General features: G+C 32.0%; 1 protein-coding gene across 2 annotated transcripts in view; it reads left to right on the top strand.

The window, feature by feature from the left end:
* The window catches only part of LOC117329193 (chromosome-associated kinesin KIF4B-like), a 25,350-nt gene extending 12,370 nt beyond the window's left edge, over nt 1-12,980 (top strand). Inside the window, exons 14-24 of one of the 2 annotated variants that reach the window (XM_033887002.1) lie at nt 513-521; nt 3,541-3,648; nt 4,545-4,649; nt 4,980-5,069; nt 6,215-6,311; nt 6,631-6,773; nt 7,835-7,894; nt 8,636-8,839; nt 10,496-10,600; nt 11,026-11,176; nt 12,026-12,980. In XM_033887002.1, coding sequence (XP_033742893.1) covers nt 513-521; nt 3,541-3,648; nt 4,545-4,649; nt 4,980-5,069; nt 6,215-6,311; nt 6,631-6,773; nt 7,835-7,894; nt 8,636-8,839; nt 10,496-10,600; nt 11,026-11,176; nt 12,026-12,090 — 1,137 coding nt within the window. In that variant the 3' untranslated portion in view covers nt 12,091-12,980. The remainder of the gene's footprint in view (nt 1-512; nt 522-3,540; nt 3,649-4,544; nt 4,650-4,979; nt 5,070-6,214; nt 6,312-6,630; nt 6,774-7,834; nt 7,895-8,635; nt 8,840-10,495; nt 10,601-11,025; nt 11,177-12,025) is intronic. The other variant, XM_033887003.1, reaches the window with a different exon arrangement.

Genomic DNA, 12,980 nt, shown 5'->3' with positions numbered 1-12,980 from the left:
TCATTATTTTTCCAACTCTAGTCCATATACAAACTTAACCAGAAGAAATTTCAATTCATATGAGTATAAATGCAGTGGTATCAGTTTAATTTTGACACTCCTCCCACTTGCCATGTACCTGAGATCATTATAAGAAGCAATCATTTAGGTGTTGCTAGGGAATACTGATGTTCAGGTAATTTTGAATTTAGAATTATGTAAATATAGGTATTCATTACAGAACAACAGTGTTCAATGTTCATGATGGTGTATGCATGTAACTGTCTTGCATTCATACTGGAATGAATACTTCATTGAAAAAATGCCACATATTAAAAGTTCTCTATACCCTTGTATATGATTATGCTGTCAAGTGAAGACAATATCTAGAGTTGCACACTCAGCATTGGATCATGCCTTTTAAAGTTTTTATTCAATTCATAGACTTTGATTATAAAGTCAACATCATCGTCATCATTAAAAATGTCACTTTCATGTCCACCTTGATCACATTTGTTATGGACGTCACACAGAACCCGTATGTAAGTACACCTCCATCACAAACTGCATGAGACACTATGGGTCAAACTACCATCACTGATTCTATTTCTATGTGTTTTATTTTGCTTCTTTTATACACTGTTACATAATTCATTATACACATGTATATAAGTTGGGATTTTGACAGATACCAGAGTTTGATGGATTTCAGATAATAAGGCCACATTACTGACACACCAGATGTATATTTCATTATTGAGAAATAATGAAAGGAAGTATTGATCAGCAAATTTTGAAATTCAATAATTTTGTAGCTAGAAAGAACGAAAAACACAAATTTTGAAATTCAATATTTTTATAGCTAGAAAGAAAGAAAGAAGATCTTATCAGTTTTACAGAATTCTGATAAACTAAAAAGTTTTATTTGGAAATAAAATAAAATGCATGTTTAAACTTAATTACAAAAACACAATTAATTTTGTGTACATCTGTGTCAGACGTTCTGTGTAATAATTTGTAATAAACAATACTGAATGTTTTTAGGACAGACGTACATTATCTGCTAACAAGGATATTCCACTTAGTACCAGTAAGCTGTATGTGTTTGATAAAGATATAAATTACACATGCATACATATACATAATATATATATAACATGTAAACATTAAAGTATTCATGATACTATAATTTAAATATAAAAAAAATGTACATTGAATATAATGAAGGAGGTTTAAAAGGTCTGCAGGGCTCACGCTGTTAGTTGCTATCAGTGCCAATGGCAAAAACAAAAAAACTTGGTTCGATTTTCAAATTGCATTGGAGAATGTAGAAAAGTTCTAACACGTTGAGGTTTCCAGTACAAATTTGGTCAGTGATGGCCACACCTTCTTGTATTGAGACAATTGGGCCCTAGCTTGATCACGTTATATTTCTATACATGTACAGTAGTACACTAAAAACCCTAGGCTATAAGATGAACCCTTTGACATATTGATATATATATAATAATGTAAAAACTGTTTTATTCTTGTACAGTCTTTTGTTGATGGAAAGGTAAAATTCAGTAAAGAGTTTAACAGTTTATATGGGGAAAATTAACAACATAACAATAATATGTGAACATTGTTATAAGATTTTGCTTAATTAAAATTTAAAATATTGTACTGATATGAGGAGTAACACTCAACAAATTATTGTATACTAATTTGGTTATTAATATAGAAGTAAACAAAAGTTAATTTCATGTAAACCTTAAATGTGTGGTTTTAAAAAAAGAATTATGTAAAAAATACCTGTCCTAACCAACATCTAAATACACATATAGTACTTACATATCATAATGATATACACTTCATATTCAATGTTTGATAAATAATCCATTAAAAAAAATTAGGTCTAATTTGTCCTTATCATTGTCTGAACTTTAAAGAAGTATTTGGAGAAAGCAAGGACACTGTGTTGTTGTTATTATGGTTCAATGAATTAAGTAATTTACAAAAGTGTATTACAGAAATTGATATAGATCAAAACATGTACATTCATTATATACAATATGTATTATGTATTCACAGTATACTTATTATGTAGGTGTGGTTATCTTAAGAATCATATATACGTATAATGTATATTGCCATAGAGCAATTAAAATGTTTTGATTAAACAGATTTTAACATAAAAAAGGTCATCTGACATAAATGATATGTAAAGTGCATTTTTATTTTACAGTATATCAGTTTCTCTATAAATTTAATTATGACATTTTTATTTTACAGTATACCGGTATCTGTATATATATATTATAATTATGACATTTTTATTTTACAGTATACCGGTATCTCTATATATATTATAATTATGAATTTTTTTTTTTTTTCAATTCTGTTTTTGGGTCTTTAGACATTTTAACAGACCTGATGACTAAAGTTGCATGCTATATAAACAAAGTTCAATTCAAATTAAACATTTTTGGAGAAGTTAGTTCCGTCTTTATTTTACAAATTCAAAAATGATATTAACATCTCAAAACTGACAAAGTAGATTCAGATAAAACAAAAATAATGGATTATGTATTTTGTGTTTACTTGAAAATTACAGTATGATTGTAAAGATTAATTTTCTATAGACTAATTACAGTTAGAATAATTCAGAAAAATGACATCTACTTTTAATTTCGACTTTGGATATAAATTCTGTTTTTTGGGGTTTTTTTTATAAAGAATGCATATATGATAATCACATAATGAATAAAAAAAAAATACCTCCAGAAAATTTAATTTGAAGTTTGAATTTTATTTTGGTTGAATGTCCTTCAAGCTTATTGTGATTTAATTTATGTATTTAATATTTATCATATGATTGCAGCATGACATTTACTTGTTCAGCACACTATCATTATCTATTTTGTTTCATACAAAATTTATATGCAGAGGCAGATTTTTATTATCGTACAGTATTTACCTAGAGAATAGTTTTAAGTATTAAGAAAATAAATGTGTATTCATAAGAATTAATTTTAAAATGCATTCCTATTCAGATCATATTTGAAGTAGTCAGTATGAAGTTTTAAAGTTTGTTCCATCATAGTTATGTTTTTTAATTGTGCAAGAAAATATATGACTTAAAATTATTATATAATTGGACATTTGAATACAAGATGCATTAAACAAAATCTGTACCACAATCATATGCTAATTGTAATAAAGCAAATCATGGTTAGTACATAAGTGTTAATTTCTAAGTCCTTTTAAGTTACAATTTATTACACATGTAGATAGTATTTAATTATTCCTCATCAGAAAAATAGGAATGCATTAATAATTACATTGAAGGACTGAAAAATAACAGAATTCTTGTAATCTTTGTCTTGTAATGTGATACACTTCCATCTGACGACGATCACTGGGCTTGCCATGCTTAGGACCATGAGATCAACAGAAAGCAGATAAATTCTATTCTGATTTACAAATTTGCCAAAAAAAAAAAAAATCAAATCACAACAATTCCTCAGGCAGTGAGAATAATTGGTCCAGCATATAATCTGATGATGTTGTACCCCACAGGATGATTCCAGTGACATTATCCAGGACTTAAGAGATGAGATCTCTAAACTACGTGACAGGATTGCTTCATCCTCAGAACCCAACAAAGATGATGTTCTAAAGATGCAGGTAGGTTTAAACTGGTAATTCTGGATGTAATATTCGCATAAATGTAAAATACAATTTATATCATAATTCATTACAAGGTATCTTATGGATGGGAGGGGTGGATGATGGGGGTTGTAAAATGTATATCAAGCCAATGTTTTGATTATATAATAATTAATAGTGACTTAAATTGACAAAGTTGTCTCAGATTTGAACATAGGGGTGCATTTGCTACAGGAATCAATAGAGCCAGTTTCGTAAATGCCACTTTTGGCGCATCTGCGCGAAGAGTAGATGATCTTATGCTGTGGTGCGACAACATCCGTTGTCCAGCTGTCCAGCGTCAGCTTATCCTTTAAACATCAACTTCTTCTCAAAAACCAATAGGCCCAGAGACCTGATATTAGGCCTGTAGCATGCTGGACTGAGCTGAAGGGCTACCAAGTTTGTTAAAATGAATGACTTTGACCTACATTCAAGGTCAAAGGGTTCAAACGTGTTAAACAAATTTAAACAAGGATTTCTCTATAACTAAGACCTGATATTGGGCCAATATATTGTATGCTTGAATGAAGGGCTACAAAATATATTTAAATGAATAAACCTAGTCTTCTTCTATTTATATTTGAATAGGGTGGTAACAAGCTTAGTATCTGCATAATTGACCTAATCTACTTCAATGCTGCTCTAGAAGCAGGTGAACTGTACAGGCCTGTTAGGTCTCTTGTCCATGTCTAAAGCTGTTTGTCTATCTGTACATGTGAGGTACAAAACAGAGTTTGGGTATTTTATTTTTTTGACAAGGACAGTCATGTCACATTTTAGTGTTTGGATTATGTCAGTTAGTATACAAGACTGATTAAAAGTATATGTATGAAAGGGAACTAGTTTTAATGATGTTTTATCTACACTAACAGGACCTAGTACAAGACCTACAAATAGCCAAACAGTCTACTTGGGCAGAGCGTGAGAGATTGTCCCAGAAGTTTGAGGAGGAAAGGAAAATCAACTTGGCAAATAAGGTGTGTACTTTATATGGATAGAGTTCAAAAGTCTTGGACACTCTTGGATAGTTGTATATTGAACATTAAGTTTTCATTTCATGTAAGATTTAATGAAAAAAATCTTGGAAGTTTTTATTTTTGTGAGGCTTTGCAAGCAAAACTTTAAACTATTATAAAATCTTTCATGAAAAATAAACGATTTAAAATACTGAAATATAGCCTATAGCTGCATTGTACTTGTATATGCAAAATGGCCCACAACACTGATAAGTAATTACTAACTGCATGTTCTATATCATTTTACATTGAAGGTTATATCGGGGGTATAGATAAAGTTTGCTGTTTTAGGGTATCCTGGAGTGGGTCACAGACAATGTGAGGAAGGGCAACAAGGAGTTACAGGAGAAGATGATACTTCTACAGAAAGAGAAGGACCAGGTAGTTCATCAGTATTATCCTTAACACACAATACTCGATTTTATATAACACAGAATACACGATTTTATATAACACAGAATACACGATTTTATATAACACAGAATACACGATTTTATATAACACAGAATACATGATTTTGTAAAACACAGAATACACGATTTTATATAACACAGAATACACGATTTTATATAACACAGAATACACGATTTTATATAACACAGAATACACGATTTTATATAACACAGAATACATGATTTCATATAACACAGAATACAGGATTTTATATAACACAGAATACATGATTTCATATAACACAGAATACATGATTTCATATAACACAGAATACACGATTTTGTATAACACAGAATACACGATTTTTTTTAACACAGAATACAGGAATTCATACCCATTACAAGTGTTTTAACAAAACTTCATTCTTGTTATAGTCACATCTTCATATCTTCTTTTCTTTTATGCCCCGCCATGAAATGGGGAGGGGAGGGGGGCATATAGTGTTACCCATGTATGTCCTGTCCTGTCGGGTCGGGTCCTGAATCCTGATGCAATGTAACTAGCTAATCTCAGGAGCTCATGATGAGATCCTGGTTTGTCCATCCATTATTTCTCATTACTGAAATCTTAATTTCAAGAACTATTCGGATATAGTAAAAAAATCTGACATATTTATGGTAGAAGGTGTACATCAGAGGAACTTCCATATTCCCTCAACACTGGTCATTACATAATAAGATTAAGAAGCCATATATGCTTGTTTCACAATATTATTATGTGAAAATCACACAGAGAAATTCTATCACAGTCCTAATGGTGAATATTGCATAACATCATATAGTAGATTGTGGAATCTGATCTCAAGTGCCTATAATAGATTACACATTTATGTAATGGTAAAATAAAGATAAAAAAAGATATTTAACTCTGTTAAAATTGAAAAAAAATAAAGGCATTACTGTATGTTATAGTTATAGTTTAGGGGAAGTCATTTGCCTGTCATGGTTATATTCTACTTAAGTCTATTACAGTATGTCATTTAAGTATGAGCAAATTACTTTCATTTTCCAATATTATGTCTACCTTTAATATGTATCAATTTCTAAACCTGTCACCATATCTTTCATTGAAAGCTGACTCTCCAATATAAAGAAAAGAGGAAAGGGGTTGATGTAATGAATGAGGAGCTACAGAAGAGGATTGCTGAATACTCTAAGTGGACAGAGAGTGGTAAATAACAGTTCTCTCTATCCTCATAATGCTGGACTTTCTCACCATACAAAATATGATAGCTTTCAGTTACAGTATTATATCTGAAATTACTTGTACACAGTTTTAACATATATACAGTTGAGCCAAATTTGTGAGTTTAATTTACTTATCAAAAAAAAAAATCAAGCCTTTTCGTCTTAAGAAAGGTTAACTTTTGTTGATTTTCAATCGAAGGTAACAGAATATAACTTATTTTTGTATATTTTCAACACGTATTTGAATGATTGTGGTGGTAGTGTTCCAAATATATTAATAAATTTCATAATATTGTTTACAGGAAAATCCTCAGAATCTGAAACCAAAAAGAGAGTGACTGCTATACATGAACTGAAGGAAAAGCTGAGGCGAGAGACAGACATTTTGAAAAAACTCAAACAGCAGTTAAAGGATGTTCAGGACAAACAGCGAGAGGAAAGGGAGGTCAGTGGAAAGGGTAATAAAGGGAGGTAACAAGGTAATAAAGGGAGGTAACAAGGTAATAAAGGGAGGTAACAAGGTAATAAAGGGAATAAACAAGGTCATAAAGGGAATAAACAAGGTCATAAAGGGAGGTAACAAGATAATAAAGGGAAGTAACAAGGTAATAAAGGGAAGTAATCAGGTCATAAATGGAGGTAACAATGTCATAAAGGGAGGGAACAAGGTCATAAAGGGAATAAACAATGTCATAAAGGGAGGTAACAAGGTAATAAAGGGAAGTAACAAGGTAATAAAGGGAGGTAATTAGGTCATAAAGGGAATAAACTAGGTCATAAAGGGAGGTAACAAGATAATAAAGGGATGTAACAAGGTCATAAAGGGAATAAACAAGGTCATAAAGGGAGGTAACAAGATAATAAAGGGAGATACATATTGTAACAAGGTAATGAAGGGAGGTAGGCAGGTCAAAAAGGGAGGGAACAAGGTCATAAATGGGGGTAACAAGGTAATAAAGGGAGGTAGCATGAGGATAAGGGGATATAGAATTGTTATCAAACAAAGGTATCATGGAGCAAGTTTAATCAGCCAGTTAATGTAAGTCAGGCTCACCTGCTGATAACCACTGCCTTGATGCATGATATCTAGTTGGTGTGGTAGGACATATGTAAATTGATGGTAAAGACATAGTCAACTAGACATGCATTCCATAACTTTCTGTTTCTTTGTTTTCTGTTTGATCCTTCCATATTTAGATCATTGACACTGAATTAAGTTTCTGATAAAATTCACTCAAGATGATATGGAAAAATAGCATGGTCATATATAAAGGGAAGTCAAAAAGGTGTCATGTTCCTTAAAAAGAACTACAAATTCAGAGATATGTGTTACAAAGTTTTGGTGAGAGGCATTAGGTTATAAATGGCGAAAAATGGTAAAAATTATAATTAAAATCTACAAGATAAAATGTAATACATGTACTATATTGACACAATGGTCTTAAAGATAAAATGTAATACATGTACTATATTGACCCATTGGTCTTACTTGTACTGTGATTGTAGAGTGCCAAGGCCCAGATGACGGCAATGAAGGGAAGTGCAGAAGTCAGGCAGAAAGTAGAGGTATTTTCCATACTTGTTCTTAATTTTACTTTCTCAAAATTTTGTGTGTTTGTCATATGATAATGTATATATTTCCATGTTGATGGTATGATAAGTGAATATATTTTTTATAACTACTATACTGATTAACATGAAATATTCATGTACTTAATTGTGTGGTTTGAAGCTTTCAAATTATTTTGTGTAAACTTTTGTACTTATCCAATGTAAGGGCTGTTCCAGGGGGAAAGGCACTTTGAAATTAGGGGACCCACCCATAGAGGTGATTTAAAATTTTGATAACCCTCCCACATAGCCACTTTTTTATGAATGGTACCCTTGTATAGAAGCAATTTTAAAGTGAAAAATAGTACAAACACATCAAATATACCAAACAACAGAATCAGTTTATTTCAAACTCCACCAACCCATAGATATGGTTTTAATTTGATCCCACCCCACCACATGTAATTTATTAAAGTGCCTTCCCCCTGTCCTATGTATGTTTTCCTGGAACAGCCCTAACATATTATTCATTGTATTTATATTTGTGGTTCCATAGCAACCACATAAACAAGACAGAAACGTGCCATGCTATAACAGTAGCTTCAGTTTGCACTGTAATATGAAAGTAATGTGTTAATTATTTGAAGTGTAAATATGATCACCTGAATTTTGTGTCCATCAGTACAGATTTGTGTGTTTAAATAAACAGGTAGATAAGAAAGCTTACCTCCCGTATGATTAACACTGTGTTGACAGATGGAGGAACGTCACCAGTTGGAACAGCAGCATAAAGCTATGGTGGCTGACGAACTGGATAAGATGAATCTCGAGATTGAACAGGAGAAGTTGGAAATCCAGGTTAAAATGACTGATGGTAAAAAGTACACTCCGCAGGAGGGGGCAGGTCTGGAGATACAGGTGGTGGAACTAAAGGCCAACAAATCGGTTATCACCTACCAGGTATGGATCTCTTCTACGATGGAGGACAAAAGTTCTCTTTGATATAATATTTTAATACTGGTTCTAGATCTATGAACTTTTATAAACCAACCCATGTGTATTTTAAACCCTATTTAATCTAGCCCATGTGCATTCAGGAATCATGTAATGCCTTTATATTCTGACATCTTGTCTAATCTGACCAGCTTAATTAGTGCTCAGAATTTTCGGGATTGGGATGACTAGTTTGGCCATTGTCAGAATAATTTGACCTGAAGGGGTATCCTGCTGGAAGTCTTAAGCAGTATGCTTCAGTGAGATAGCACTATAAATTCAGCATCAGTTCCACACTATCACAAGAAGACATACACGAACATAACGTAGCCTCCCAAAACACAAACATTCACTACATGCATGCATCTGGCACACAGGGGAGCTAATGACCTTAGCTGCTGATAGTGATAGGATGTTAAACAATAATTAACCAAACCAAACTATTAAGTAATCTGACCACTATGTTGTGTATTACAGGGTATCAGATTAAGTAGGTTTAACACTATCCCAATGAGCCTTGTTTTGTTGGGTTGGATAATACTTGAAACTTTGTCCTTGGGGGGTAACTATAGTGTGTTGTGTTTGTACGTCCTTCTGTCCGAATGTCCTTCAGCACATTATCTTGTTCGGACTCTATCTTATATACTTGTCTACATTTGCACTTCATACTTGGGGCATATATTTATCTAAATGAGGTGGTGTCGCATACCTAAAGTAGGTCACCCTGACCTACATTGTGACCTTTGTCCAGTATCAAAGAAAAATATTGTCCAGGCTCTATCTCATATACTTCTTAACACTGGCACTTCATACTGGGGGCATAGGGTTCACCTAATTGAGGCAGTGTGCCACGTACCAAAGGCTTGATACTCTAACCCATACTTTAGAACTACAGTGATGGAGCCCATGTACATGAAAAAAATTGTTTTTAAAATCTTTCTTCCATGTACCACTTTAGATATTCAGTGTCCATACAGTATGATCCTGATACATCTGTGTGCACATTTAAAGTGTAATATTTTCTTTTTAATACAATTAACTGGATTCGTGTCAAATATTTCTAATTCAGGAAGGGGTTTCAACATAATATGTTTAAATTGTAAAATAACTAACTTTGATTAAGTTATATTATCAGTATAAATAAGAATGGTTGATTTGACACCCTAGAATGGGCAATATCATAGATCAAATAAGTCATATTGCCTCTTTTAATGTTTCGTTTTCACATCTGAATCCTGATAATTAGTTATCATATTAAAATTTATACATGAAATGCATTCAAATATTACATAAGTGACACTTTCCAATTTCATGGTAAAAGGACACCACTTATCAGTAAATATTCATCAGATTTATTTATCATCAGTGCATTCTTGATATGCAACTTCACATTTGGTGGGGAAACTGTACTTCACTGAATTGTCTCGTTACTCTAAGTTAATGTGTTATATTCAATAGTTTTTGGTCGTTATGTTGATATTCCTTTGTATCATCCTGTTACACTATTAACATTGATAATGCTATTCATTTCACTTCAGTGATTTAATTATCCAGTAATATACAGCAGTGAAGTATTTTATTATGAATCCTTTGTGTGACAATAGTATCAATTCATCATTTCAGCTGCAGACTCTCCAACAGGAGAAGAACCGTCTGGCTAAGGAGTTGGAAGATGTGTATAAACTTCACAAGGACGAGATGGAAATTCAGCAGCTTCAGCACTTCCAGGTATGTTATACACCAATCACAGGTAATTCTTGTGTGGTAAAGTAGGGTCATTCTTACCTGTTATATGTAACATTACCTGTAATTGGTAATCTTATACATTGTACATGTCAAACCTCACTACCACCTTATCTATTAAGTTGTTGTGTATAGTTTTAGATTTATGGAGGGACCATTGTCAATAGACAAAGTGGACTAATAGTATAGTACACAGGACTTTGTGACCAAAGGGCCACTAGTTCGAGTCCCTGCATGGGCACTGTGTATCATTAAGCAAGTCCTTTACTCTGTTGACTGCCGTATTTATTGATGCATTTATGAAATATTTTGGATGAAAGTAAATTTGTTTATTGAAAACCTTTCATAGTTACCCAGAGATGTGTTTATTTCAGGTATTTCATATTAACCAAGAGATGTATTTATTTCAGACGTTTCGTAGTTACCGAGAGATGTTTGAGGAACAGAAAGCAGCCTTGGACCAACGCTACAGACAACTGCTGGAGGACTCCATACAGGATGCCGTTTTCTTGTCCAGTCGTAACAATGAGCTGATGGAGGAAAATCAGGATCTCAAACAATGTATGTGTTAGTGTTGGGGTAAACATATGTGAGAATATTAATATCATTACTGGATGGTCATGGGGATAAACTTAATCTTTATCAGAAGGTAGAGTTTTCGCAGTCAATTTTCTTTTCTTTTTCATCCTTACTAGTAATTTTCATGTAACATTCACTTCCAGGTGTAAAACATTCACATACACTTTGGCAGTATTTGGAAAGCAGAGTAGCATGTTAAATTATTTATGTTTTATTTATATTTTTTATTGTGTTGGTTACCATTGCATAATCAGTTATTTGATGAAGAATTTATACTTAAAAAAATACATATCATGACTGTCAACTTTGTTTAATTAAGTTAGATCTGTTTGGTTTTAATTACCTGTTAGGTGTAAGTTCTTATTTGTTCGTACCATTCTGGTTTGGTTTTGTTGTACTGAAATTGAAAAGATGTCTCCATTCATGATAAGAATCTACCTAAAAGGGTATACATGTATTTGAAATATACTAAAGAATATGTTTAGGGAGGGGATTCTATATACATTTAATGATGCAAGTTTTCATTTCTATTACTTGTAAAATAAATATTAAAATGACCCAATGATAATAATTAGAATATATAACTGAAAGGGGAAAAAAATGTGATTAAAAATTACCAGGTTTACTCCAGAAAGTTTTGACAGATAACATAGTAGTTTCCTTTCTTTCAATTAAACCATTATTACATTTTATAAAATCTATTTATTTTAATTTCAAATTAATTATTTCCTTTTTCCTTTGGTATAATTTCATATTTGACTCAATATCCTTCAGTTCTATGGACTTTGTTCAAAATGAACTCAATCTTTCCGATACATTTTTCTGTTTCAGCAATTGCTGAGATGAAGGATGTGATCACGAAGCTCGGAGGTCGTATTCCATCTGGAACTGTGTAATCAACTGCCATCAAGAGTTGTCTCCCTTCTTGGATGTGACCGTGTCCAGATTCCAATTATGATTCGTGGATTGTTATTGGAAAAAAAAATTCTGAACATCTTATCCTTGACATTTTTTCATCATATAGCACATATCAGCTAGTCTGATTTCACAAATTTTATCATAAGAACATTCCTCTTCAAAATTTTCTATTTTGTAAACATTCTCAGATGAAAATTTAATCAGATAATTGAATCTATAATACATATGATTTAATGAGTACTGTTGTCCTTGACATATTATGACATCATAGTTTTAATGATGGAGATCATATCAGGAAATTTGTTAGTCCTGGTAAATCCTGCATACTTAGAAACAAAACTAACAATTTAAGAACGGTACTCACTGGTGATGTTTGAGCTTGAATGTTGGATGAAAAACAACTTAAAGATAATTTCTCCCTTACAACAAAATTGATGAATATATGTACATGTACATGTAAATGTAGAAAATAAAGAAATACAGAATTTTATGTGAGGTAACTTATAAATATTTATAAACACAACATTCATGTCATAAACAAAGAAGTCCATCAGAAATGGTGACAAGCTATGAATCTTGTCGAGTATACATTTTGGTATTGTACTATTTCTATGAATCCGTCCAGTAACTTAGCAATATTAATATACCATTGTTGTTATTTCTGTTAATACTTTATCTACCTGCTTTCTTTTTTACATCTGTGTTGACTGACTTCATACATTCCATTTGTAGTTTATAGTTATTTAATCCGAGCCACTGTATATCAAATGTCAAAAGTGCTGGCCACTTGATTTACATGATATAGATGTATATTAAGAAAATTAAAGTTGTATATTTTATTAACAATAAATCGTGACAAAATGAAAAA

The sequence above is a fragment of the Pecten maximus genome, chromosome 6, assembly GCF_902652985.1.
Source record: "Pecten maximus chromosome 6, xPecMax1.1, whole genome shotgun sequence".
Classification (NCBI taxonomy): Eukaryota; Metazoa; Mollusca; class Bivalvia; order Pectinida; family Pectinidae; genus Pecten; species Pecten maximus.
The sequence above is the reverse complement of the archived record's forward strand: the minus strand, read 5'-3'. Positions and strand labels throughout refer to the sequence as shown.